The sequence below is a fragment of the Cyphomyrmex costatus genome, unplaced genomic scaffold, assembly GCF_001594065.2.
Source record: "Cyphomyrmex costatus isolate MS0001 unplaced genomic scaffold, Ccosl1.0 scaffold474, whole genome shotgun sequence".
NCBI classification, from domain to species: Eukaryota; Metazoa; Arthropoda; class Insecta; order Hymenoptera; family Formicidae; genus Cyphomyrmex; species Cyphomyrmex costatus.
Genome location: NW_017279009.1, coordinates 22,448 through 48,657, shown reverse-complemented (window position 1 = coordinate 48,657; position 26,210 = coordinate 22,448). Strand labels below are relative to the sequence as shown.

General features: G+C 34.3%; 6 protein-coding genes across 7 annotated transcripts in view; 3 read left to right on the top strand and 3 right to left on the bottom strand.

The window, feature by feature from the left end:
• LOC108777854 (ethanolaminephosphotransferase 1) overlaps window positions 1-2,032 on the bottom strand; it is a 3,878-nt gene extending 1,846 nt beyond the window's left edge. The window contains exons 1-3 of the mRNA XM_018544834.1: window positions 1,961-2,032; window positions 1,637-1,705; window positions 1,288-1,480 (exon numbers count right to left, since the gene is read on the bottom strand). Of these exons, the coding sequence (XP_018400336.1) occupies window positions 1,288-1,480; window positions 1,637-1,705; window positions 1,961-2,032 (334 nt within the window). The remainder of the gene's footprint in view (window positions 1-1,287; window positions 1,481-1,636; window positions 1,706-1,960) is intronic.
• Window positions 2,033-3,205: 1,173 nt separating this feature from the next.
• LOC108777979 (CUE domain-containing protein 1) lies at window positions 3,206-5,597 on the top strand. The gene is made up of 6 exons (XM_018545012.1): window positions 3,206-3,229; window positions 3,429-3,858; window positions 3,933-4,091; window positions 4,446-4,827; window positions 4,899-4,982; window positions 5,092-5,597. Exons 2-6 carry the CDS (start codon window positions 3,814-3,816, stop codon window positions 5,226-5,228), a joined length of 807 nt encoding a protein of 268 aa, XP_018400514.1. The 5' UTR covers window positions 3,206-3,229; window positions 3,429-3,813; the 3' UTR covers window positions 5,229-5,597.
• A 314-nt stretch (window positions 5,598-5,911) lies between these two features.
• Window positions 5,912-10,408, bottom strand: SWIP (strumpellin and WASH-interacting protein). The gene is made up of 3 exons (XM_018544940.1): window positions 10,302-10,408; window positions 7,893-10,180; window positions 5,912-7,791 (listed from the first exon to the last, which is right to left on the bottom strand). Exons 2-3 carry the CDS (start codon window positions 10,124-10,126, stop codon window positions 6,768-6,770), a joined length of 3,258 nt encoding a protein of 1,085 aa, XP_018400442.1. The 5' UTR covers window positions 10,127-10,180; window positions 10,302-10,408; the 3' UTR covers window positions 5,912-6,767.
• Window positions 10,409-10,701: 293 nt separating this feature from the next.
• RpL23A (ribosomal protein L23A) lies at window positions 10,702-12,467 on the bottom strand. The gene is made up of 4 exons (XM_018544983.1): window positions 12,384-12,467; window positions 11,576-11,871; window positions 11,089-11,216; window positions 10,702-10,996 (listed from the first exon to the last, which is right to left on the bottom strand). Exons 1-4 carry the CDS (start codon window positions 12,415-12,417, stop codon window positions 10,735-10,737), a joined length of 720 nt encoding a protein of 239 aa, XP_018400485.1. The 5' UTR covers window positions 12,418-12,467; the 3' UTR covers window positions 10,702-10,734.
• A 727-nt stretch (window positions 12,468-13,194) lies between these two features.
• On the top strand, window positions 13,195-15,729 carry LOC108778040 (RAS oncogene family member RabX5). Its single transcript, XM_018545101.1, has 7 exons — window positions 13,195-13,485; window positions 14,105-14,271; window positions 14,400-14,501; window positions 14,825-14,889; window positions 14,961-15,091; window positions 15,340-15,547; window positions 15,659-15,729. The coding sequence occupies exons 1-7, from the start codon at window positions 13,369-13,371 to the stop codon at window positions 15,727-15,729; spliced, it is 861 nt and encodes a 286-aa protein (XP_018400603.1). The 5' UTR covers window positions 13,195-13,368.
• An 880-nt stretch (window positions 15,730-16,609) lies between these two features.
• Cpr (Cytochrome P450 reductase) overlaps window positions 16,610-26,210 on the top strand; it is a 26,795-nt gene continuing 17,194 nt past the window's right edge. Inside the window, exon 1 of one of the 2 annotated variants that reach the window (XM_018545100.1) lies at window positions 16,610-16,674. The gene's annotated coding sequence lies outside the window, so the exon portion shown is untranslated. Of the gene's footprint in view, window positions 16,675-17,194; window positions 17,274-26,210 lie in introns of those variants that run through there. The other variant, XM_018545099.1, reaches the window with a different exon arrangement.

Below are 26,210 nucleotides of genomic sequence, written 5' to 3'. Positions count from 1 at the left end.
TATATATATATAGATAAGGTATTCCACCGGAATCAAACCGTATCTTTGAAATAATATATAATTTTTTTTCTGACATTTTCTACAGATAAAAATATAAGATATGTGTTTTGCAAAAAAAATTTGATTCTTTTTTTAGTTATTCGCGTTGGTAAGTTGCAGAAGTTTATAAAAAAAAACGTGATACAGAATAATTTAAAATCTTCAAAATTAATCTTTTATATTTTTCGTATAACTAATGATTTCGATAATATAATAATTTAAATGTTCGCATGAGCGACGTTTTTAATGATTTTTACAATTTACAAGAATAAATAGCTATAAAAAAAAATTTCAACTTTTTGTCACGAAACACGTGTCTTATATTTTTATCTGTTAAAATGTCAACAAATAACAAAAAAGAAAAAAAATTACGATATTTTAAAGGTGCCCGGTTTGACGCGGAATGCCTCAAATATACACTTACATACAAAGTATTCCAAAATTTGTCCAAAATACTATAGCAAGATAGTTCTTAAAAAAAAATTAAGTTAATGTAAAAATATTAATTGTGAATGTTTATTTTTAACATAATTTTAACATAATAAACATTTGTTATTACATGACTAATTAACTACGTTTAAAAAAAATGGTCACCTATTTATAAACATTATCTAAAGTGCGACTCACTAATACTCATGAAATAGCCTGTAATCAACCTTATAAAAATATTTGTATTACAAAAAACTATTGCTTAAAATACAAATTAAAACTATATATAAACAACATATATATATATATATATTTACTTTTTCGAGAACTTTCTTGCTATATTGTTTTGAGTCATGAATATGGATATTTAGGATACTTGTGTGGTATATGTATACATATATATATACTCTATACATCAATATCTTTTACCTTCAGATCATAACTAATATTAAATAAATATTAGTTATGATCTGAAGATAAAAGACATTTTGTTATGATTCTTTAAAAATTTTTTAATTAAATAGATTATATTAGGGACTTTTAAAGATTATCATGGTCATAAATTAATATTTAATAAATATTTTATAGTTTTAATTAAACGTTGAGAAAAAAAATTCTGTGGAGACAAAACGCGATACTTGATATATTTTTGTTAAATAAATTAATGTTGACCATCTTAAATAACTGTTGTTTGTGTTTTTGGCTTGATATATTGTGTAACAAAGTACGAGATATTTATAACTGATATATGTATATTTTTACACCCTTAACTCCTATATGTTAATATTAAAATTATATATAAGCACCAAATGCACGTACCAAGCGTATATGCCATAAAAATGTTAAAAGCAGCCATGGCAAAGACCCATCGTGATATTGGAGGGTATTCCGGCTTGTCATCGCTGGACGCATAGAAGTAGTAATCATAAATCGCAAATAGCATAAAGTTTAGCACGGTAAAAAGAAATCCCAAGAAAGTTAGTACATTTGGAGCAACCCACTTTGGACAATACTAAAACAAGATGGAATGATTACATATTTATAATAATAATAATACTATATATTATAAAGAAACAATTTGTTCTACTGTAGCTCTACAAAATGGATGAAAAAAAAAAAGAATCTTATTAACATAATAATTGTTCCATCACTGAAGCAGAGATTATACCTGTACTATTTTGTTCCAAAAGGGATGCATAATATACACACTCAGGGGACTTGTGTCCAAGGAGCTATACTGAAATCATAATATATTCCGAATGAATAATCTAGCTAAATATTGAACATGAAATATTATTATTTCCATTATTTGAACAAAGTTTTATACACTAGGAAAAATTTAGAGTGTAAAATATAAAATAATTTTATAAATTATGTGTATGTATGTTGCAATTGTATATATATTACAAAATGTGACATTCAAATATATTCATAATTTCTACAAATCAATAATCTCTACGTGTGAAAAGTGTATTCAAAATCAGATGCTCACCTTGTAACTCTCGAACCCCGTGAGGTGCTCATCCGTCAGGTATTCCACCTCGAACTTCAGCTTACGATACATCCTGGAATCTCAGAAAACTTAACTATTTTACGAATCTAACGTCGTGCTCTGAGACTCGTTAACCACGCGTTTACACGATGGGAGAGGCGCCGGGCCGGGCGATGGGCGCCAATAACACGCGAGAGATCTCCGATGAGCTCTGGTCTTTCACGAGGGGATGCCTTTTTTCTTATTTGTACCGTACGCAAAATCGTCTATCACGTCGGTTCATCGTGGGCATCGGTCGTATCCGCGGTATTTTCACAGTGAACACGAAACTCCAGTTTAGCAGCCTATCCCACAATTACAGATCTTTACTCGGAACGAGGCGCAGATCTACCACGCGTCTGACCGTTGTCGCTGACACAATCCGACGACGAGTGAGTGAGTGGCGACGAGTCACCTCTCACGAATACTCACGATTCACGATTTACGATTACACATATATTACGTATGCACCCGTATCGGATGATCCTGGCATAACGTCGCCCATTGTCGCCCCACGGACCACACCACCGCACACAACGAATGCGCGACGTGCATTTCCACGTAGGAGAGAGAGGAACGCGCGCGCGGCGCCGGCTGATTATCCATTTCAGTCCATCCGTTTGTTCCGTTCGTCATTCTCGATCGCCCACGCGTTTGCTGTTTGAGCGGTCGAGATTGGTCGAGATGGAAAAGAGACATACCTTAACGACTGAGCTTGATAATACAGAGTTGTGCATTATATGTGTAAAATAGAATAATCTACGACCGATATTCATAAGTCAGTTAATATATTTTATATATTATTATTTTAAGACCGTCTCAAGTACAATCTTATGATGTCGCGAGCAAATCACAAAAAAAATTACCTATTGGCAGCTTGAAATCCTAAAGTCAGCTGTTTTATCAGTTATTTTTCAAATATTTTTCTGACTATATATTTAAAGTCCTTTTCCACGATTTAATTAAAAATACAATAAACGGTAATTTAGTCCAAACTGGTCGACTTATTTATGCGAAAAACGAAGAAAAAATTAGAAAATTATAGTTTTGTGATCGACCTCTGGCATCGACTATTTTGCCTATTTATATACATATACAAGTTTTATACTTATACACGCGTATAAAACACTCTTGGTTTGGACTTTGGAGTAAAGTCTGGACTTGGTTTGGATTACATAAACAATGTTAAGTTCTTGGAATTAGACTTAGATATCTAATATGAAAGATTAGGTAGTTAAAAAATTATGTTGCGTGCAATATTGATGTAGTAAGACAAATTATTACTGACATGCAAATCGTATGTGTTCAGTCTCTGAATCGATAAAACAGACGACTTTAGAATATTTTAGATCTTTCACCTTAGAATCACCTTAGACATTGCCACATTAGTTAAGCCAATTTTAAAGAAAGAACTGACTATTTCTTGCAGGGATAGAATAGTTAGCGTATTTTGTAAAAATTATATAAAAACGCTAACAGTGGCCAACCAATGACGACGCGTACATGCAGTGCTCCGATTATACGAGTGGTGAACGATCTGGAGTTTCTCCTAGTCCTGGTTTTATAAAGGCCGAAACAAAAGTTGAGAACGGGTGTAGATTTTGACAGTTGATATCTTTATGGTGTTCTTGATTGGTTTTTGACGTATGTATGCCTGTATGACATGACGTAAGCCGGCTCCGGCGAGATATTCTAAACACACGCTGTGTGTATATCGATTATTATCCGTTCTGAAGATGACATTGTGCTAATTTTACTGATTGACACCTAGTAAGGAATAACGACACAAAGACCGGTATTTGCAGGCATGGGCGATGCTCTCGCTGCTGTCACTACTTGAAAAACGTCAGAAGATCATTGTACGTATTTGTATATGCATATATACTGCAGGTTTGATATAGAAATCATATGTTAACTATAATTGTATTGACAGTTGAGTCGCTCCAGAAGGTTCACCATGGCCTCTGCCACGGAGCAGCAGCAGCAGCAGCAACAGCAGCAGCAGCAACAGCAACATACAACCCTGGAGTTTTATCAGGCGATGGCTGATTTTAAGAACATGTTTCCACAGATGGATGACGATGTGATAGAGGTGAGAGAATTATTGACGTATTAAGTCTATTTCTATCAATTAGATTCACTTCAACCAATTAACATGCTTTTCTATCTTCTTTTAGTTCTAATTGCATGAAGATTAATTAGATTAAGATTAAGAATATGGTTGCATTTGGTTTAGGTGTGTGTTTACGAGCTTTATAAGTTTCACTCTTTATCATTATTATAGAAGAAAGATAAAATAAAGTTTATAGTGCCTAAATTGAATGCAGCCTAAATTTAAACCAAGAAAATGAATTTACATTAAAATAAATACACAATCTAGCCACTGCCATGTGTCCGTTATTTTATTTTAAGAATATGTTTACATTCTATTATATATCTATTGTAGGCTGTATTGAGATCCAATCAGGGAGCTGTGGATACCACAATTGACCAATTGCTCACTATGAGTACCGACAATGAGAATGAGAAGATTAGGAGTGAGCTGGAGCAGAAGGAAGAGCTTCCAAGCGTTGCGAAGTCACCCAAGAAAGACTCAAGCAAAGCAGCGTTAAGAATCAGTGTTCAAAAATGGCAGCCTCCACTGTTGGGACCATTACCGGATACCTTTCTAAGGCTCCCCCAGCAAATGTCTGATGATGGTATCGACTTGGCATACTTGCAAGATAATACTATGCTGGAGGACGAGAGGATCGCCATGTTTTTGCAGAACGAGGAGTTCATGGCAGAGCTTCGTTGGAATGAAGATTTTCTATCTACATTGGAACATGGTAAAGAATTGAAGAGACCACAAAGAAGTGCAATTCAAGAGAGAAAATGGAACGTTTTCTTTCTCTTATAGACACAAAGCTGGAGAAGTGCAGCATCCATACCGGTCACGACGACGAGGATCTATTCAAAGAAAGACTGAAAAATATGGGCAAATGTAAGCAATAAAATCGATAATTCAAATTAAAAGCTATATAGTATATATATATATATATATATATATATATATACACTTGTTATTTTTCTAACGATAAACACTTTTGCAGTATCCCGACGTAAATTCGCGCAACTTACGAAGGTGTTCACTCGTAGTAAGAAGCGCGGCGGTAGGCAATTGTTACCACCAACAGCTTCTTACGACGATCTTCTGGATCCGGAAGAATCATCCAAACCTAAGTCCTAAAGAGAGATCTATATCTATACGATCCTGCTGGAATATTTGCTCTTGTTTTTCGTCATCGTGAGACGGCAAATTCAACGACGTTTGCAACTTAATTTAGATGTCATATGTCATGGAAAGAAGCATATCTATGTCGTGACTTGCGAGAGACGAGATAACTACGTCAGGGTCGTATAAGATATAAATTAATTAGCGATTCAGGTTTATAGCTCACTTGATGGTTGATAATTAGCTGCAGAGATAATGGAATTACAAGGTTTTAATCTGAAGGTGCGTCAGTAAAAAAAAAAACGAAAACTCATCGAATAGAGTGAATATCACGTAAGACGCTTGAAACGATAAAAAAAATTATCAAAAAATCATTGGTAATTATGCAGGTATACGTAGGAATTAATTAATCTTAAAGCATTAATCAATCTTAGTGCGTTAATTAATCTTAATGTATTTTCTAGTAAAGATGCAGATCTGTTTCTGATAAATCAGTGTGATATTTTATGATGTTGTGACGTAAATTTTATTTTAATATATTTTATATTTTGTTGTTGTACGTTGCTTGCGATTATCCATATTATTATGTATTACTGCGTATTATTGCGTATAATCGTTTAAAGACTGACATAAGAAAGTTTTGCAAAAATCTATCGAGCGATAATCTTGATAGAATTTTTTATTATTGATATTGGAAATATACTTAATTCAAATGAATAACAATCGTCATTGTTTTACTTAAGCATGACGAGTAAAACAAAATTTTTATTATACGCAAAATACGCAATGCGTTTGCTTTCTAGCATATATGGCTACGAAAGTAATTGATGTTGTATATATATATATGTTCATGTGCATTGTACGCCGATAGTGCGTTAATGTTAATTAGGCACAATAATTTATTGAAAATTGAAAAAAAAAACGCAACATCGATTTGGATTGGAAAGAAAATGTGATTTTTTGAAAATCCGATTTTCGAGAAGATGGAGATCTGATCGGGTGAGACAAATAATTGATTTGTCAAGACAGAGATAAAAAATGGATGAAGGTTTATGTTATATTCTCATGAAATATATATTTTGCATTATTTTAGATAATTTACCCAAATTCAAAATGTGAAACACTACACAAATATTAGACGCCTTCATTCATTTATCCTTTCGATTCTACTTGCGATTGCAAGTAGTAATTGCACCTCTTTTAGATGTAAAACCTAGTCATTCAGTCTAGCCATTATTTATTAAACAAAGCTCTGTTATTGTAACGATATCGTGTGAATGTAGAAAATATTTATAAAAGTGATTGTAGACAGTCTAAGTAATTTACAACATGTGTTATGATGACAAACACGTATGAGAATAAATCGGAAGAGCTGGAATGAGGGTTATATTTATTTGCATTCAAAAATTAGGGAAGAAATGGTTTTAAAGCACATTTATCTAAATTGTCGCGATTTGTGCTAACCACTTCTCTCCTAGTAATCATGAAATCGACTTGGTAACTGACTCCCAAGAGCACAATATCGAAATATCAAAATGAGCAGATTGTCTTGTGTTACATATCAGGTTGCTTGAAGAACACTCTAGCACCGGAGAGACTATAATATAACAACTGGAACTCGGCGTTTCTCTCAGTGAGACGTTGGAGAGTAAGCGCCCTGGTTTGTTGAAGTTTCTCATCGCCGTGATCGTCCTTGCGCTCGGCTGCAAGCTTTTCCTGAGCGATATGCTGTTCAACTGTTTTGAACCAATGAAGGCCATCTAGTTCAGTGCTTTGATCGAGTAGTGCGTTAATGTATGCAATACCCATGGCGAAGCCATCGTCAGTGAAAGCTGCACCAGTCTGGTTCTTCTTAAACATCTTCTCCTTATTAGATACAGAATTGTCGACGAAACTGAGTGTTAGTGGCGGTACGATGGCGTAGAACTGCTGCAGATGGTAGGACTTGGTGTCGCGGAATGCCGATGCAAACACATCGACTAACAACTTGAAGTATTGAATACCCTCGGTGAAGTTACGCACCAAATCAGCAATGTCATTCTCTAACCGCTTAGCTGCAGCTTGTGTCGTGGCGCTATAATTTAGTTCATGACAGAGCGATTCAAATGGCACTGTTTTCTCGATATCTGGCAGGAAGGATACTGCATTAGAGCTGGCATGGAGACCGCCGGAACGAATCAACCGCACATAGCCGAGTGCGTTGCCGATCTGCGTAATCAGCTGACGAAATTGATCTAGGTAACTCAGCCCGTCGGCGGTCATTCCCAGTTTGCGGATACCCTTTTGGAATTTCTCCGCTCGTTCGTACGTGTATGGAGCGGCGCCTGCTTCTCGTTGTGCTCGGACAAATCTAATATCGCGCATCAATCGTGACTTGATGTGTTCGTCGAAGAGAAACTGCGAAAAGGTATGCAACTTTACACGCAGAAACTGGTAAACAAAATTTACCGTGGTGCTCATAATACCGGTACCATGGGTGCGAATTGAATTAGCAATATGCCGGATGCCGATGGTGTTTAGATGTTTGTTGCCACTGCTGTGTTCTACGAACGTTTGCGTATTCAGATTGTATAGGTATCTACAATGAAACAAAATATGAATATATATTGATATAAATTTCTAAATACTAATTATAATATAACAAATTCTTATATTATCGTGTTTAACAATTCTGGTTACCTGGAAACAAATACATGGATATTACGCATTATCTCTAGAGCGTCCAGACCCTGTTCAAGAGTCTGCGTCGGCAGGTGATCTTGTACCGTGTCCAGGCCCATCTTATAGCTGGCTAACGCATGCATCGTCCGGTAAGTTCTCCAATCGTGTAGAGCCACTGTCGTCAAGTTGTAAAACATATCGTCCAGATAATGCTCAACAAATCTCTTTGTATAAACCATGTTTTCGGCCAAAGGCAACGGCGGGACTCGTATCACCCTGCTACCGTCTTTCGCGCCAATATTAAAAGGATTTGTGGAGTCCAGTTTAAGATGAGCATGCACGTGCAGCCGTAGGCTAGTCTCGATCTCATGGCAGGCCGGTTTTAATACACTCTTCACCAGACTCTCCCGGAGTTCCGCAATGCGTTTTACCTTTAGCTCAGCGAATTCCTGCTCGCTTATGGCACTGTTGAAGGCCGCGAACAGATGTGCAACGTGGTGAACGCCGGTATTGCTGTCGACGACCGAGGAGAGGTAAGCGGGAAGCATGTTCTGATGATGCAACAGCAACGAATAGTCGTCGTGTTCGTCGACTAGTTCGTACAATTCGGCCATGGCATCGTAACTATCTAGTAGGAACCGTAGTTTCATCACATCTTCTTCGCGGAAGGTATCAGTCAGTTGAGTAGCGCACGCTAACGCGCAACGCACTATCAGCCGCCTATCTGCGCTCGCTGGACCACCTATCAGCCGCATACTCAGCCCTATCAGTGATAGTGCATCTAAGCGTTCCCTGCTGTAACCTTTATCCCTCTGAACAAGAGCCTTTCGCGCCGTTTCCAGCATAATTAGCACGTAGTAAGCAAGGTATTGCAGCACTTGCGCCTGCGATTGCACTACAACCGGCCCAAGTGCGTAGAACGTCATCTGCAGGGACTTCTGCAACTCGACGAGTCTGCAAATTAGTTGTACTGTGCCACGACTCATCGGCTTCGACAGCAAAGCATGCAGATTTGTTACAAATGCAATAGTCTCTCGCATTTGAGACAGCAAAGCTAACAAATCTGTCAGCAGCGTACGCTTTTGTCCAATGTCTGATACTTGCAGATTGGTTCTTGTAAGGATACTTTGCATCTCCACGCACCAGGTCGTTCCTCGTTGTATCAGATTGTTCACCGTGGTCGATAATCTTTGTATTCTCGCCTGTAGAATTTTTTCGCCTACCTGTGGGCTTATGGCATTGCCAGTTTCTTTTGGCACGACGTTGCTGAGGAACTTACTAGGCACCCACATTACATTCCCCACCAACGTGACCGCGTAGAATTTCTTGTTAGCCTCCAGCACCCTCTTGATCAGCTTCTTGTCGCAAGCGCCGAACAGCTTTATCATCACAGCGACGCCGACGTTGGCTCTTATCCAGTTCTTGTTCAACGCAGCATAGTCGTTGGATTTGCTCTCCACATCTGTAATCATATTTTTCAGATAACTTGTGATCTGCTCGCTCATGACTGCACCCTTATTTACATCCATTACATGCTCGATTGCCTTTAGAAACATGTTTTTTTGTAACAATTTCTCCTGTAAATCTTTGAGCAAATGATCAAACGTTTCAAGTTTTGTTTTGGTGACATGAAACTGTGATGGATTATGCATCATAGAGCGCGCGTGTATCCTGTATTTCTTCCACTGATCCAATATTGCTGGTTGAGCGTCGACGATTTCGTCGAGAGTTACAAGGATAACAAATAGATCTATGAAGCCTTCCAGCAGAACGGGTAAATAGATCTCATGGACGGCACCGGATAAACTTGCCAATTGTTGCGTGGTCAAGTGTACGACAGCTGACATTCGATTGGTAAAAACGGACAGATCTAAAAGATCTGACAATAATTTGGTCACACCAATAAGATCGTCATCCAAGCACCTTTCTCCATGGGCAAAGAGCTTTGCATAAAAGCCAGTAGCTTCCACTTTCAGCAATCTAATTTCTCTGCATGTTCCTGCTATTGCTGCCAGCAGTTTGGACAAAACTTTGTTTTCCATTTCTACCAGCGATAAGATACCAATATCTTCTGTCGTTTTGTAAACTAGACGAAGAGGACCTTCTATAACGTACTCCAATGTTGAATCACCCTTCCAGGATTTCTCCACCAGATTCTCAAAGAATTCTCCATACTTCCGCAGATGCATAGCACCTGCGGCCTTATAGATGCCTTCATCTTTTTTAGAATTCCACGTCGGTGCCTCTATCATTTTTATTTATTGAAACTGTGACTCCAGCAATTTGTGATGATCATTAAAGTCACTCTAATTATAGAATTTTTATGATTAATACATATGTATTATAGATGTACAAAATATGATAATTATATTAAAAATTTATTTCTTTTAAAGTTTCTCTCTTTGACATATAATATGTATAACTTACTTTATTTATACCGTATGTTTGTATTTTTTATGTACAATTATGATACAAGTATTACGTATTCAAACATAAATAACAACTATGCCCCATATTACTCTGTTTTTATACAGTATCCAATCCATTATTATTATTCCATCGAACTTCAGTTGTCAGCTGACACTTCAGACTGACATTGTCAAGACGGCTAATGTAACAAAGACATATATCATGTCCTACTATTACCGACAAATGGCAATATTCTTGAGAGTATCGACAGTAGATTTCCCATTCAGTCGATTAAATGGTATTTTATAACCGATAAGGAAGGAAAACCTTTAATTTTTCGTATCATCTCAAGCAAGAACGACGAAATAGCGAATAAAATCTAATTTTTTCTGTATTAATATCTTTTTATTATATCAGTACAAGACATTTTAAACAAAAAGTGAGATAGAAATTATATAATGCCAATTTTGTTGGCAACATCAAGTGCATCATAGTCGCGTGTTAGGCGCACGTATGCCTTTTTTCTGCCGTCCGGCCTCATCAATGTATTCACCTTTGCTACATCAACATCATAGAGCTTCTTAATCGACGCTTTGATGTGATATTTGTTGGCGTGGTCGTGTACAATAAAGACTAAGGTGTTGTTGTCCTCAATCTTCTTCATCGCCGCTTCCGTCGTCAATGGGAATTTTATGATGTTGAACGCGTCCATACTGAAATACAAGTCATAAAGATGCAATAATTTCTCGAAAGAAATTCATACATATATATCTATTTCTAAAATGAATCTCATTCAAACTCTTACCGATTTCTGTTCGGTACAGATTTGCGCGGATATTTGGGATTTCTAGGTGGCCTGAAAGTCTTGGGTCTGTGGAAGTGAACGGATGTCCTAATCTTCCGTACCCTGGAGCCATGAACGCCCTTCAAGATCTGTGAAGTAATAAATGTAACTGTTAGATCCATCATATTTGATACATTCTTGTATACAATATATGTTAATTGTTCAGTAATGTGCTAAAAATATTTTTCACAGAAATTCAAAGAGATTCCCACACTTAAATTCATCATGAAAGAAAATACGATTTGTTTCTCAAAGACAAGTTCAAATAATGTTATATTGACTGAGAGAGAGAGAGAGAGAGAGAGAGAGAGAGAGAATCATGACCTAAAAAAAACTTATTAAATAAATAAATTCGGCTAGTAATCGATCAATATGACGTTACATTAACATTATTTTGACTTTCTTGCTCTTCTTGAATAAACAAGATGAATATTTCCATTTCAAGTACCTTCTTCTGAGCCTTGAGAGCTTTCTGAACAGGAGTTGCTGATTTTCCACCTTTTGGGGTTTTCTTGGTAGCCTGTACATTCTTCTTGGGTTTACTAATCAATGGTTTGCTGGCAAGCTTGAGTACAGGCTTAGCTGCAGGCTTGGCAGCTGGCTTAGTGGTAGTTGCTGGTTTGGCAGCTGCCGGCTTCTTTGCAGCTGCAGGCTTAGCCGTAGGCTTTGTTACCTTTGAGGTAGACGCCGCTGTGGCTGGTTTCTTCTCAGCCTTCTTTTCTGTCTTCTTCTCTGCAGGCTTACCTATAAATGATATAGAACTGGATTAATAAATCAGACACATAGAAAAACAAAGATTTAAAGTAAATTTGTATTATTTTCAAAAATACCAACAGCACTTTTACAGAAGGTTCATCTTGGAAAGTAGAAAACGAAAAAACAGGACAAGTGGCAAAAAGAGATGAAAAACAAACTGTACAGTATAGATTAGGTTTTATAGGTTATGGTTCACTCGAATCTTACATCAAATAAACTAGTGTCGAACAAGCAATGTGGCAGGTGAAACTCCGTGGATACAGTGAATAAAAACCGCTAGATCAAATCACATAAAACATTCTTTTGGGAATCGTCATCGTTGTAAACAAGATGTTAGAAAACGTGCATACGTTCGACCGCATGGTCCTGAACCGCGTTCCTTGATCCTGAATATTGTGATGTTGATGTTACATTAATCGACGATTTTGAAAAACGCCTTTCAGCACAAAAACGCGTACTCGGGAGAAAGGACGAATGTTACGAATTATTTTCGAACCTACCTGCCTTCTCCGTGGGCTTCGGTTTCGGAGCCATTTTGCTAGAAAGGAAAGGAACGTCAATCCGTATCCAGCGGAAATGCAAACTCCGAATCCAACCCAACTACGTTAATCATTGACTGACGAAGAGGAAGAGGGCGACTCCGTCCAAATTCCGTATCAAAGCGATTTTGTGATTCAACCGGTAGAATTGGTTTGGCTGTGCAATATCAGCTAAAAATATTAGCTAAACAATTAGTCAAAAGAAGCTAATATCAGCCAATATTAAATAAATTTTGATGATAGCCTATGAATACATCCTATATAAATCAATTGCAGAAAACGAAACAAATTAATTTGACTTATTATAATGGCCACATTTTATTACAATTTTAGATCAATAACTTTTAAACGAGTAAGTGAATACAAATAAACTTTTACATGAATATTTATTGTTTTATTAATATATATGTATATTTTAAAACTTGATTTAATTCTTAATGTTATTTCTTCATAATATTTGCAAATATTATAAATATTGTAAGAAAACACGATTTTATATATATATAATGAATTATAAAAAAACAAACAAAAAGATTAAGTAACTTTTAATAAGAAAATTGTGCTCAAATTTTATGAAAAATTTATTAATTTTTTGTATTTTTTCGTATAGTCTTTATATATGTGAGACATTCTTAAAATAAATATTTTTCGATGTATTTTTACTGAATAAGAGATAAATTTAATATTAAGATTTATTATATGTATTTTGACATAATAATTTATTCCAGATACATCATATTTCACTATTAAGCCCGTATGAGCCTCCCCCATATGTCACAATATGAAACACCTGCCACAGCAACCAATGTTTTCCATTTAGTCATGCAGAATCAATTGTGCCTCGCTCCAAACTAGTGAACTTTAGTCTCTCTTGGTCAATCTCAAACAACAATATACAAAAACACGATCAACAACATGTAATTACAAAAATCCTAGTGACATATGTATGAAGAAAAAAGAACGTTCTTCTTTTATTAAGCGCTCTGATTCGAAGAGAACGATGTTGGAAACGCGCTCTGCGACTTACAAAATGATGAAAGAAGAAGCCCATGATGAGAGGCAGGTAGGAATTATCGTTCAAATTACGTGCAATTTTCGACATTCGAACGATCTAATTAATATGAACCTCGATCTCTGATCTATTTTTTTTATATACTAATGTCAATAAAATTTAATCTCGCGATTTTTGCTCTTTATCTCTTTTTCTAATACTTATAACTAAAAAAAGATAAACAGTAAATTAAATCAAGATTAAAGTAAGTCCACATACTGTAATCTACATTGTCTTGTTCTACCATTATATAAATTAACTTCAATCTTGATTTAATATTTTCTTCTAATCCTAAGAATTAGAAAAGATTAAAAAGTAATTAAATCGAGATTAAAGTTATAGTTTATCCTATGTTGGTGCTTTCTAAAATTTTTAGAATGAATCTTATTCTAAAGAGTGAAAATCTCATATTTAAGATTGAAAATTGAGTCACTCTTTTCAAGTCTGGCTTAATTTTTAATTTAAAATTAAAAATTTAGTAAGTAGAAATAGACATAATGTAGACTAATTTTAATCTCGATTTTTAATTTATTCTTCATCTTTTTCTAATCCTTAGAAAAAGAATTAAATTAAATTGAAATTAAAGTTAATTTTTATGAGTATAAATAAACTGTAATCTTCACCGCGACAGATAACTGATTGGCCACCACCATTCTCGTCTGAGACCACACCATACAACGAGAATGATTTCGGCACTTTAATCAGACGGACCTGCGAGAACAAAAACTTGACCCTCCGAATTTCCAAGGTGATCGTCATAGGCGACGTTGCTGTCGGCAAAACATCGTTGGTGAATCGGTAATAACTGATCGGTATCGGACCTCCATCATTTAATACAACTTTGGAAAATTCTTTACGGATTCAATTTGGCTATTCCGTAATCTGAAAACTTGAACAATAAGACGAATAATCATCGCTTTGCGCAGCTTCTGTCATAGGCTCTTTGACAACAATTACAAGGCTACCATCGGCGTGGATTTCGAGGTGGAGAGATTCGACATACTCGGCGTGCCTTTCCATTTGCAAATGTAATAAATTTAAGTCGACAAGCGTGTTCAGAAACATTTACACGGACAGAATGATTCTTATGAAGTATTAAAAGATTATCTAAAGACAGATCTAAAAATAACTTTATCGGACTATCAGAATAATTATGTAAAAAACTTATGTAATGCTGCAAAAAAATGTTGTTCTAGCAGCTTGAGCATCCTACGTAATTTATTTCGATAATCTAATCTAACAAACTTCTTTTTATATTAGTACCTATATCAATTTTAAGATATTTTAGCAAAAATTGTTCTTTCCGTGCAAGCGTCAATTGTAATGTAGTAATTTGAGATACCACTTACAGATGGGATACCGCGGGGCAGGAAAGATTCAAGTGCATAGCGGCGTCTTATTATCGTGGTGCTAATGGTAAAAATTCCTCTTGTGCACAATCTTCATCTGACTATCTTACAATTCTTATGCGTATTGTTTCATTTTAGTAATCATGATCGTTTTCGACTTGGGAAACCTGATGTCGCTGACGCATTGCCAACAATGGTTGAACGAAGCAAGTCGCAGCAATGTTGGTCCTCATCATATTTTTCTAGTCGGTACTAAAAAGGATCTGTTAGTAAGTAATAATATTATTATAGGCAGTATTCTTATATATTTAAAACCGTTTTAAGCAATGTCTCAAGATGCTTATGTTGTGATCGGTTTATATTGTATAAGTTAGTCTTGAAATTATAACAGACAGTAATTGTTATTGTAACTTACGATAAAGATTTAAATATATAAGAACTGTCTATATGAATACTATGAGAATTGACTATGATATATTATTCTTTATTAATCGTTTTTTTTTTCGGGAAAAATTAGTCTCATCCAGTATACGAAATAATCGAAAAACGAGCGGTTGAAGCAGCGAGAAGGATGCGAGCGGAATATTGGGCAGTCTCGTCGAGAACAGGCAACGGGGTATCAGAATTGTTTATGCGAATTGCTGCACTCTCCTTTCACGCGATGGTCCTGAGGGAGATGCAGAGCTTAAAACTCGAGCCGATCAACATCGGTTCAGCAACGATAAGTGAGTAAAATAGAAATCTAGCTCTTGAATTTATAACACTGGATCGACACAGTAAAAGAAATTTGGTAAGCGCAATGTAAGGACAAATTATTGATTGCATCTTCTTTCCAGCTTTGAAAAGACATTCGAAGACCGAGATAAAGCGACAGAGAATGCCAAAGTGCTCCAAATGCCCGACGTGATGAATACGAGTTAAATTCGGGAAAAGTGCTGTCGCATTTCATTTTATTCTTCCCAGTAAACAAATTAACATAAGGATCAGTCGAGTGTTTCAAAAATGTATTAAAAGTGTATACTAGTTTAGCTATATAGAAACAGATCTATTATTTGTCATTTTGTTCAGAAAGCATACCGTATTGTATCATTTTATCACCATTTATTAAACGTAAAACAATTCAACAAAAAGCTAATATTCAAATAAATAACGTCATTTTGTTTTACGTCCAGTGAATTAATTAAAATAGAATGACAACAGGTCTGTTCGCGTTACTTGAAATCGTTACAAATTTTTGAATTAAAAATGAGATAGATATATTTATGCGTTAAAAAAAGAAAGAAAACAAAGATACTGAGTACAAAAAGTGCAAGCAGCACGAATAGATCTACATATTGACACTGTGCTTCTCAAGCGCATCGTAAATAAAATACGACAAGATAATAAATGAGGTAAATAACTGCCATTTCAATAGATAACACATAAGCAACTAATTAATAAAAATAACGCGAAAGGTGGATTTTAATTCTTTTGCTTTTTGCGACCGGAAAGAGATCACTTGAATTTCGCGCGTCGACCGCGCGTTTCCGAGCGTCGCCGCTCGCGGCGCCATTGTCAACTAATTCGCCCTCATTTTATCATCCATTCTGCAGTTTTCTGCTCGAAGAATGATATAAAAAAAAAGAACAACAGTGATACCACCGACCGTCGTCGATTGTGACCGATCGCGGATCCATTATTTGTGTGACGTAGACGTATGTCCGCGTTGTCCTAAATTGTGAAAGTTTAATCCTCGTCGGATTAGTGCACTTACAGTGGAAACGACGCAGCTTCTATCACGTGGCTGTTGCGCTACTGGAAGGAGGGCCTGGAGGGCTTTCATTTATCCTAGCAACCGATCGGCTATTCAAAGGTAAATTTCGTACCGCATTCCGACAGGTGATAAGCGGTGGGGATGACGACGCGATGAAGAAGAAGCTTGGGGGTTCGACGAGGAGGGAGGCCACAAATCACGTGATCATTAGAAGCTCGCAATCTTAGAAATCACGCGACCGTTTATACGAATCTTGCAATCTTCGCAAAAAACGTGAATGAGTGATTTTTTTAAATATAGTACGCGCGTCCTAGTATATTTTAACGCACGATTAAAATGTAATTATATTATTCGCTTTGGTTCCAGTAGGTGTATTCTGTAACTTAACGCAAATTTCGTTTTTATTAGATCCCTGTTGCGCAGCTCTTTTACTATGGTAGAAAAACTGCGCAGCGTCGTTATAAGAATAACTATTAACGGATCTTGCGTTAAGAAAATAGAATAGATCTGCGGGATTTGATAATTTTGTAGAAGTTAGTAGCTTATCAACAGATTTTCCAACAGCTGATAGAATAACTATTATATATATGTGATGTTATCGCTGTTTCATGTCAGTAGTGGATCAGATGTATTAACGCAGTACACGATTCCAGACGATTACATTGAACGCTCTGAACGGACAGACTCTGCTGTGACACGTAAGCAGCTTTTTCGCTTGTATCAATTTTGACTGGGTCAAATGTGTCATGTTCGAGATAGGGTTCTACCGAAGTATGATTAACTTTAATCTCGGTTTAGCTTGCTGTTTATTTTTTTTTTTTTAATTTTAATTAGAAAAAAGTGAACAACAATTCTAACAGTTTTTGTTACTTAAGACGATTTTAATAAGAATGGAGTGTCCATTTTTAACTAAAATATTTTTTTCCGTGTAAAAACGAGTATAAGGTATTATTTATACAGTCATTTCTTATCAAGACCGTCTTAAATAACAATAAATCAATTAAAGAAACATATTATGTATAGTTTTAAGATATTAGACGGTCATGAAATAAGAATTAATGAGTGGTGAATACCAAGTTAAAAGGTGGCGGGTTGACGGATGAGTTTATATGACGCATTGGGTTATTTAATTTTTCCAACCATATTGCGTCGAGCACGTGGAAAGATAAATGACTTTTGAAACGATTATTCACAGAGGAGATTAAGCTTCATAGAGAACGTGATTGTTTCTTCGATCGATTATTTCTGCGAAAGATATAGGTATAAGAGTGCAAGATAATGACTTGGCATTTTTATGATTTTTCAAGTTCGACGTTATCATAACGTGCGAACTTTTTCATTGTATTTGCGGTACGTATATATAAAATAAACAATGAATCGAGATTTATGGTGCAATCGGTAGAAAATTTCGGTGATCGTTTTTATCTTATTTCATCGTCCACACGTGAACGTGCATCCGTGTACGTGCGAGTGAAACGCGTGCAATTAGCACGGAGAGAAATGGACAATACGAGCTGAATCTTACGTCAGTTTCCAGGAACCTTATCCAAGCCCGCTTTCTCTGCTCGCAACGAAAATTGCAACGGTACAATTACTTTACGAGATAAGAATTTTGTTCTCATCATTTTAAGAAATAGTTGCGGACACTTGACTTGTCATACAAGTCATTGACTCGATTATAGATGAGGTTCTGGATTTAGTTTTACCCTCAACGGTTAATAAAAGAATTAAGAAGTTAATTAGCGGAATCGAAACAATTAAAAAGTTTCGAAAAATATGTGGAGAGATAGTACATCGGATATTCGTAAGAGAAAAAAAATTGCTGACCATATTATTAGTGTCCAGTGCCAATGTACGGAGATATTCGAGGAATTTGAAATTTACTCTCTTTGTATTGCGTAAAAATTCAGTTAGTTATCTATACTTATCACTATGTTTTCTGATATTTTATTCTATTTTTCTATATCTATTTATCGATGTAGATTAATTCTAATCTCTGTCTAATTGACTTTTTGTTCTCTTTCAGTTCTAAGAAATAGAAGTAGTATTTGAAATAGATTTAAAACAGAACTAATATCTATATAGAAATATATCTAGTGCTTAGAAAAAGATGAAGAGTGAATTATAAGAACCGGCAGAGACAATTTCAATCACATTACAAATAAATAATTAAGAAAATTGCAATGTAAGTAAATGATATTTATAGTCAGAAAAGTAGTTTACGAGTTTCTGCAGAATTTTTGAGAAAAAATAAAAATTCGTTCCGATTATTTGTATTATAATGCAATTGAAATGCAGATAATTTTATTTTATTATAATTTTAAGAACTGAATTGCAAAATTTAACTCCATATAGATCCTCGTAGTTTCGTAAAACATAGTTAAAAATACTAAGTCTCATGGCGAAATATTGCTTTTACGAAACAAAATATTGATTGAACTCTATTATATTCGTACTGTGAATAAGGAGTAAATAATTTTATTTGTTGTAATATTTTTAAAATTAAACTGTCCAATTTTATAGAGATTTTTACTTTGTCCAACATTATAGAGTTTAAGAAATAAACCAAAAGAGTGTTATGGCAAAAAGAGTATTTTACAAGACAACATTTGATAGAATACAGATTCCAACTCAAGGAACACGTCAAAGTCAATTTTTAGTAAAAATGGCAAAAAGATTTTATTTTACAAGACAACATTTGATAGAATACAGATTCCAACTCAAGGAACACGTCAAAGTCAATCTTCAGTAAAAATGACTTTATTTGAATTTAAAATTATTTGAATTTTAAATTTAGTTAATGATTGCTATTAATGACTTAAAGATGACATAATGGCAAATTTTCGCCATAACGAGAAAATACATAATTATTTCAAATAAAAATAAAGTTATTTTAATTCTCTATTGACCTTGATGTGTTGTATCTGTACCACAAATGAGATGCAGATGAGTTGGTCTTGGCGTTACTGACCCTGAAATTAAAATTAATCTACATTGGTATGAATAAGCCGTAGAGTGGTAAAAACAAGATGGTAAAGGGAGCTCAGTTTTGGTACGTTTTCCTTCCTTTAGATTTGAGATCTCTGGAAGGTTATTTTATAGATTTTTGCGGTAGGATAATCAATCAAATGAACACGTGTTTGATCTTTGCTCTCAAATGTATTATTCAACGTTTGTTCTTTCGTAATAAAGCATTACTAATATCGTCACTTATGTTCTGCAGTAAGCATCAGTTTTATTACATCGTTCACAATGTGTTAAACATGCTCGAAATATGGTAGGCTTCAAATAATTTACTGAGGAATTTACGTGAACATCGATCTTAGGAATATCTCGTGTTGTGTATCTCCAAACTATACTTAATAAAACAAAATAGAGGTTGATCACAACTGCTGTTTCGCGGTTATGATTGGCCATATATCGCGTCATTACGTGTCTATTATAAGATTGTAAAGTATTAAAAAAAAAACAAGTCAAGGCAACGGTTATTATACATCTTGTCTAGGCAGCCTTGACGAAATGTTAGATGTTACTGATACTGAAAAGGTGTATCTAAGTTTCTTTGTCGATAACGATTTGGTTTGAATGTATTTTTTATTCAAGATTTATAAAGGTTTCAAGATGCTCCACGTATCATTTTTTTTTCTCTGTACTTTTTTTACTTTCCTGAGAATTCATCAGATTTTTAAATAGCTTTACGATATAAGAGTCTTCGTCGCAAGTCTTCGGTCGTTTTATGTCCTCCTGTTTCGTTTCTTTTTTCTTTCTCCGGAATTCCTCCGGATTCGACGTCATCTCGATCTCGATGTTCTTGTTATTTGAATCCTATTTTCAAATGCAACATTCTTTTCATATGGATATATTTAAATTATATTTGAATGTATTTAAATTATATTTGAATGAAATTATCAACACGTTGGCGGACTTTATTCGACGTTATTTTGTCGATATTAAGTAGTAATTACTCACTCACTGATATAGATATTTATTAACTTACCGCTAACATGTATTTTTACCAAACATTTGTTTAACATTTTGTTTTGTATGCTTATTGTACCTATGTTTAATTACGTGTTCGATTGGAGTTAAGAGCACGATTTCTGCTGTTGCACAAAGATTTGTTTGTAAATTGTAATAAATAAAAAATAATATACAGAAGTTACTACGAATTAGAGATTCTCTAATAAAAGTCTGGATAAAAGACAATCACTTAGATAAAAAAATACACAGAAAAATGTTACAAATGGAAATAATGATAATTTTCGCCCATCAATACATTTGTGATAATCATAACATGGACATATTTTAACAGCCATAATCGTTAAATATGGTATAAGATAAGAACTATAGTTCTAAGAAATAAAAAATATATTGATGAGTGATATTTCGTCGTGGCAATCGTTGCCATTTTTTGTATAGAAGATGTTCTTTTTTCTTACATGATTTTTCTAAAAGTAGAGACCTTACAAAATACGGTTCATGTTCAACTCTTATTAAAGAAATAGCATCAAAGAAAATATCGGCAAAATTTTTGTTAGTAATTTCATATTCTTTTACTATAATATAAATATGTAAAGAAATGTTTACTTCTACTGCTACTGCTTCTTCAGTTTTACTCATCTTTTCAGGTTTATTTGCCATAATTGTTGTCGTGCCAAACCAGAAAATTTAAAAGAACGAATTTGCTTCGCTATTTGGTCAGCATTCTCGTCTTTTTTCAATTCGCGGTTTAATTTCCTTTTCCATTATAACTGTGACAAATATAAACATTAATTTTAACCAATTGACTATTATGTTTAATATTTTAATTCGTTACTATTATATGTTTAATGTTTTGAGTTATTAAAAAAATGTAAAATTCAGACATTATAAATTATTTAACTCGCCTGTCGGTTTGCGTCGTAGTAGAAAGAAGGCTGACAACGCGTGAAGAGACATCATAATAAACATACATTTGTGATTGAAATTGTCCCAATCTATTAGCGCCATTATTTGAGCGAATAAATTATCAGGCTGTGGATCAGGTTGTGAATTATTTACAAATTTTTGATGAATAACTCATGATGGTCCGAAAAAGAGAGATGCATGGAAACGCTCGATAAACTCTTCATGATAAAAACAACCGAGAGTTTGATGTAGTATTATATTTGTTTAATGCGATATTGTCATTTAAATGTCATTTAATATTTTAATGTGCTTGACATCTAGCTGATAATATTTTCTGAGGAAATTCATTGAAATTACACATAGAATTACGCTCTAATAGTACACGTGTGTATGACGCAACAAGGCAATCATATCTCCGCCGTTACAATCGGTGTAGATTAGATGCGTGACGTATGTATATATATATATATATATATATACGGATAGTATATATCGCCGGACGTATTTAAAAAATTGACCTTGCAGCTAACATTGTAATTCACCGCTGCAGACTTTACCTGTCAATATCATTCATCGAATCAAATTCATATCACATATTAAAGTAGAAATATTTTATTCATATACATATATTTGTGTGTGTGTGTGTGAGTGTACAATATATTGAATAAAATATTTTATTATAATATTTTATACATTGACCATCTTGCCATCTCTGTGCGCACAAATTCTAACTTCGTTATTTGTAATTTTTAAACTCTTCCCATTTGAAAACTTGTAGGTTTAACATTTTTAGATCAAACTTTTTATCTTAAAATATATTACAAAGAATTTGTCTTTAAAATATTTATTATCACTTTGGGACATCCTGTATATATATTTCCTTCTAATTATAAATAGATTGATCAATTTGTAACTCGACCATTTTAATGACAACGATAATGAAAGGATTTTGTAACCACACGACTCAGGTACAAGGTGTGATAAAAAAATGATCGGAATTTTGTCGTCGAGCGCGTAAAACTTCACAGATATAGTTTATAATTTTACAGACAGATAGCGCATCCTTCTCCAGTATGCTGTAGAAATTTCGTTAGGCTGGATCCACAACCTCGCTTTAAGAGGCTAAAGCCTATGGCATATAGAAAAACGTGAGGCTGTAAACGTAATCAGTAAGCGAATTGAACAATCACAGTTGAGAACGTAAGCGGCGGCTGCTTACGTTCTCAACTGTGATTGGGCTTAAGTCGTAAAGTCGTAGGAAATTGACCAATCACAGTCGATTATTTTTCTCGCATTCAACTATGGCTGCGTTCCGTTTTAGGTATATGCGCGCATTTTATATTGTGAGTGTCACATATATTACTATAGGGAAATGCGTGCATATGCGTGAAACGGAACGCAGCCTATGATTGATCAATTTCTTACGGCTTAGTCTCTTAAAGCGAGGTTGTGGATCCAGCCATGATCGGTCCAATAGTTCCGAAAAGTTATTGTACTGGAACCAAGTGTGTGTTCGAACCGTTCAGCGATTCGTTACACGTTTTTAAAATGAAGGTGTTGCAAGAGCAGCGTGTTTGCGTGAAATTTTGCTATAAATTGGGAAAAACGTGCGCGGAGACATTCAAACTGTTTAAGAAAGTTTATGGGGATGAGACTATGAGTTCTACTCAAGTCTACTTTACGAGTGGTACAGACGGTTTAAGAAGGGTTTAATGTCGGTGGAAGAGGGGCCTTGGCCTGGAAGGCCGTCCACATCAATTAACGACGAAACGAAGGAAGAAATCTCCAATCTCTTGGCCGAAGGCCGCCGACAATAATTGAGGGAACTATCTGAGACTGTACAAATATCATTTGGGTTATGCCAAGCCATCGTGACAATGCGCGGCCACATACTACGCCTCGAATTCGAGAATTTCTCGCTCGTAACAACCAACCAATTGTCCCGCAACCCCCCTACTCTCCAGACCTGTCTCCAGCTGATTTCTTCCTATTCCCCCGGATGAAGTTACGACTGAAAGGGCGACGTTTTGCAACGAGAAAGACAATAATATCAAAATCGCATGAGATATTACGATCAATTCCGCTGCGTTTTCCGCGTGCTTGTGGACTGGAGAAACGTTTCCAATGGTGCATTGATGCTCAGGGGAGTTACTTCGAAGGCGACCCGCATTAAATTTGTAATTTTTTAATTAATACGTAAGTTATTGAGAAATTCCGGTCTTTTTTTGATCACATCTTGTATATTGTTTACGTACAATAGCCTACTTTCTTCTTTTCTTTGTTTGTCTGAAAGATACGAAAAGCGTTGAATAGATTTTTCATAGAACAAAATTATGATCTTTTGAATGTGTGGTTCGAAGCCGTTAGGAAATAATTGCGGTGGAAAATTTTTTTCATCGACGACATCAGATTGATAACAAAAACATTTTAATTACGTAGTTACATTAGCGCGAGTGCGTGTCTCTTTTCACCGATCTCCTCTCATTGGCTTTCACTTTCTCGGTCGCAACTGCAACTTCCATCTGCAATTTGCATACACTGCTGTTTTCGAGTGCGCCGTGAATCCGATAATTCCTGGATCAAGCGTCTATTTATTTTGCTCGTGATATCATGTGATTAGGTAATCTCGTTCGTCTCGACATGCGTATTAATTGAATGTTTACTCGATTACTTATATAAAACTCTCATTCAAAGACACAGCTTTTGATGTTCTATTTTGTATTGAAGAATCTTTTAATCTTTGATCTTCTATGTTTTATCACAACAGAATGATTTTGATATGTCATACCAGAACAAGAAATTTGATAGATAAATATGGGATATCACTTTACATAACTAAAATATAAATTAAAGATCTACGTTTTTAATATTTTTTTATTTTAATATATTTTTTATTTTATTTTAATATTTATAATCTACGTATAATTAGACATAAAGGTACATATGATATATAGTAAAATAAGTGATAAAATAATTGTTATCGTCTGAATTTGATATTTCATATTAAGATTTGTGTTCCAATTTATATCAGATATTATTATGATACTTAATTTTACGAATTATATTTTGAACTTAAATTATATTAAAAACTAATAATTAATAAAAGGCAAACAAGATAAAAATATAAGTAATAATGCCTATAAGAGCCAACACAGGATGTAAGTGTGTGAAATACGATATTTTATGTAAAACTATAAAAACTTTGAACATAAGAAACGTCTGAAAGTTTAAAAAAAATAATGATGCTGTAAGTTTTATGCGCGACTAAATTATTTTATAAATATTCTATTAGTAATAAATACATAGATTTATATTTACATTTTATTTTTAATGATAAATGTGTGCACTTAGTATATAGTTTATGTAACATTATTATTGAAATAAATGCATACACTTATTGATCAAAGTGCAATATGAAAGGAAATCAAATAATTATAAATATAATACAAACTTACAACTTAATCGTAAAATCTGAAATAATTATAGTCTCACAAATTACTAATAGCAACTTAATACCTGTTTACAAGTACTAAGTTGTTATTAGTATTATAATCAAAATTGACGTTCAATTTGATTTGTGAGACTGATTATTTCAGTTTATAGGAAATTGAAAGTTTAACAATAATCGACGCGCAATTTAAAGAACTAAAAAGATGTATGTAAAATATATACTATATATATACATATATTATATATATATTATATGTTAACAAATACTAGAATCATTTTTACGACCGTACAATTGATAAACTAACAAGAAGAAGGAAACCGGAATGATTAACGGTCAAAGCCAATAACGGTCAAAGCTGGATCACAATGCTTATTAAAATTATGTGTGAATTTTATATACCGCGTGTGTAGTTCCCCTATCGCGTGCCGAAATTTTTTCAGACTTACAACGCAACTCTAAATAACTACCGCAGTAATATCACTTTTTAGTTAAATTGCCAAAGCAAATCTAACAATTATTTGATGCTTATATAGCATCTTATTAGATCTTTAATAATATGTTGAAAGACATATATTAAAATTTAACGATGTAAATTTTAAAGTAATGATGAATCTAAAATCTGTGAAAAATAAGATTGCGAAAAATATCACGATTTGGCGTTTCGTCCCGGTAAAAATTTACATCGTTAAATTTTAATATATGTCTTTCAACATATTATTAAAGATCTAATAAGATGCTATATAAGCATCAAATAATTGTTAGATTTGCTTTGGCAATTTAACTAAAAAGTGATATTACTGCGGTAGTTATTTACAGTTGCGTTGTAAGTCTGAAAAAATTTCGGCACGCGATAGGGGAACTACACACGTGGTATATAAAATTCACATATAATTGGGTATGTTAAGTTAGCACCCCAACTATAGTACTCAGTAGTTCTGATTAGAGTTCCCACTTCCTTTTGACGAGACGAAGAGTTCCCTATAGTTAATAACAAGAGTTCCGCTCAATAAACATTTTTTTTACATTTTTTAAAAATGGAGTGCTAACTTTTTATCGAATTTCGAGGTGGAATAGTTCTGAGCGGCTTAATAGCTTCAATTTGCGATTGCCTAGAGTTCCTGATATGTAAAAAAAATTTTCGAATAAAAAAAAATTAAAAATTTTTGAAGAATTAATTTTTAGATACAATAGTTCTGATGATAATTCCTGCTTCTTTTTGACGATATGAAGAGTTCTCTATGATTTTTAATGACATATGCGCTTAATAATCATTTTTTAATAATTTTTTAAAAATGGG

Excerpts from the sequence above, each read along its gene's own strand:
- LOC108778040 (XM_018545101.1), top strand. The coding sequence starts at position 13,369 with ATGAAGAAAAAAGAACGTTCTTCTTTTATTAAGCGCTCTGATTCGAAG. Across the intron at positions 13,486-14,104 it reads AAGCCCATGATGAGAGGCAG|ATAACTGATTGGCCACCACC; the intron begins GTAGGAATTATC and ends TCACCGCGACAG. Across the intron at positions 15,548-15,658 it reads CATCGGTTCAGCAACGATAA|CTTTGAAAAGACATTCGAAG; the intron begins GTGAGTAAAATA and ends TCTTCTTTCCAG.
- LOC108777979 (XM_018545012.1), top strand. The coding sequence starts at position 3,814 with ATGCTCTCGCTGCTGTCACTACTTGAAAAACGTCAGAAGATCATT. Across the intron at positions 3,859-3,932 it reads AAAAACGTCAGAAGATCATT|TTGAGTCGCTCCAGAAGGTT; the intron begins GTACGTATTTGT and ends TTGTATTGACAG. Across the intron at positions 4,828-4,898 it reads TCTATCTACATTGGAACATG|ACACAAAGCTGGAGAAGTGC; the intron begins GTAAAGAATTGA and ends TTTCTCTTATAG.
- RpL23A (XM_018544983.1), bottom strand. The coding sequence starts at position 12,417 with ATGGCTCCGAAACCGAAGCCCACGGAGAAGGCAG. Across the intron at positions 11,217-11,575 it reads CTCTCAAGGCTCAGAAGAAG|ATCTTGAAGGGCGTTCATGG; the intron begins GTACTTGAAATG and ends ATTACTTCACAG. Across the intron at positions 10,997-11,088 it reads TCTGTACCGAACAGAAATCG|TATGGACGCGTTCAACATCA; the intron begins GTAAGAGTTTGA and ends CTTGTATTTCAG.
- SWIP (XM_018544940.1), bottom strand. The coding sequence starts at position 10,126 with ATGATAGAGGCACCGACGTGGAATTCTAAAAAAGATGAAGGCATCTAT. Across the intron at positions 7,792-7,892 it reads ATCCATGTATTTGTTTCCAG|ATACCTATACAATCTGAATA; the intron begins GTAACCAGAATT and ends GTTTCATTGTAG.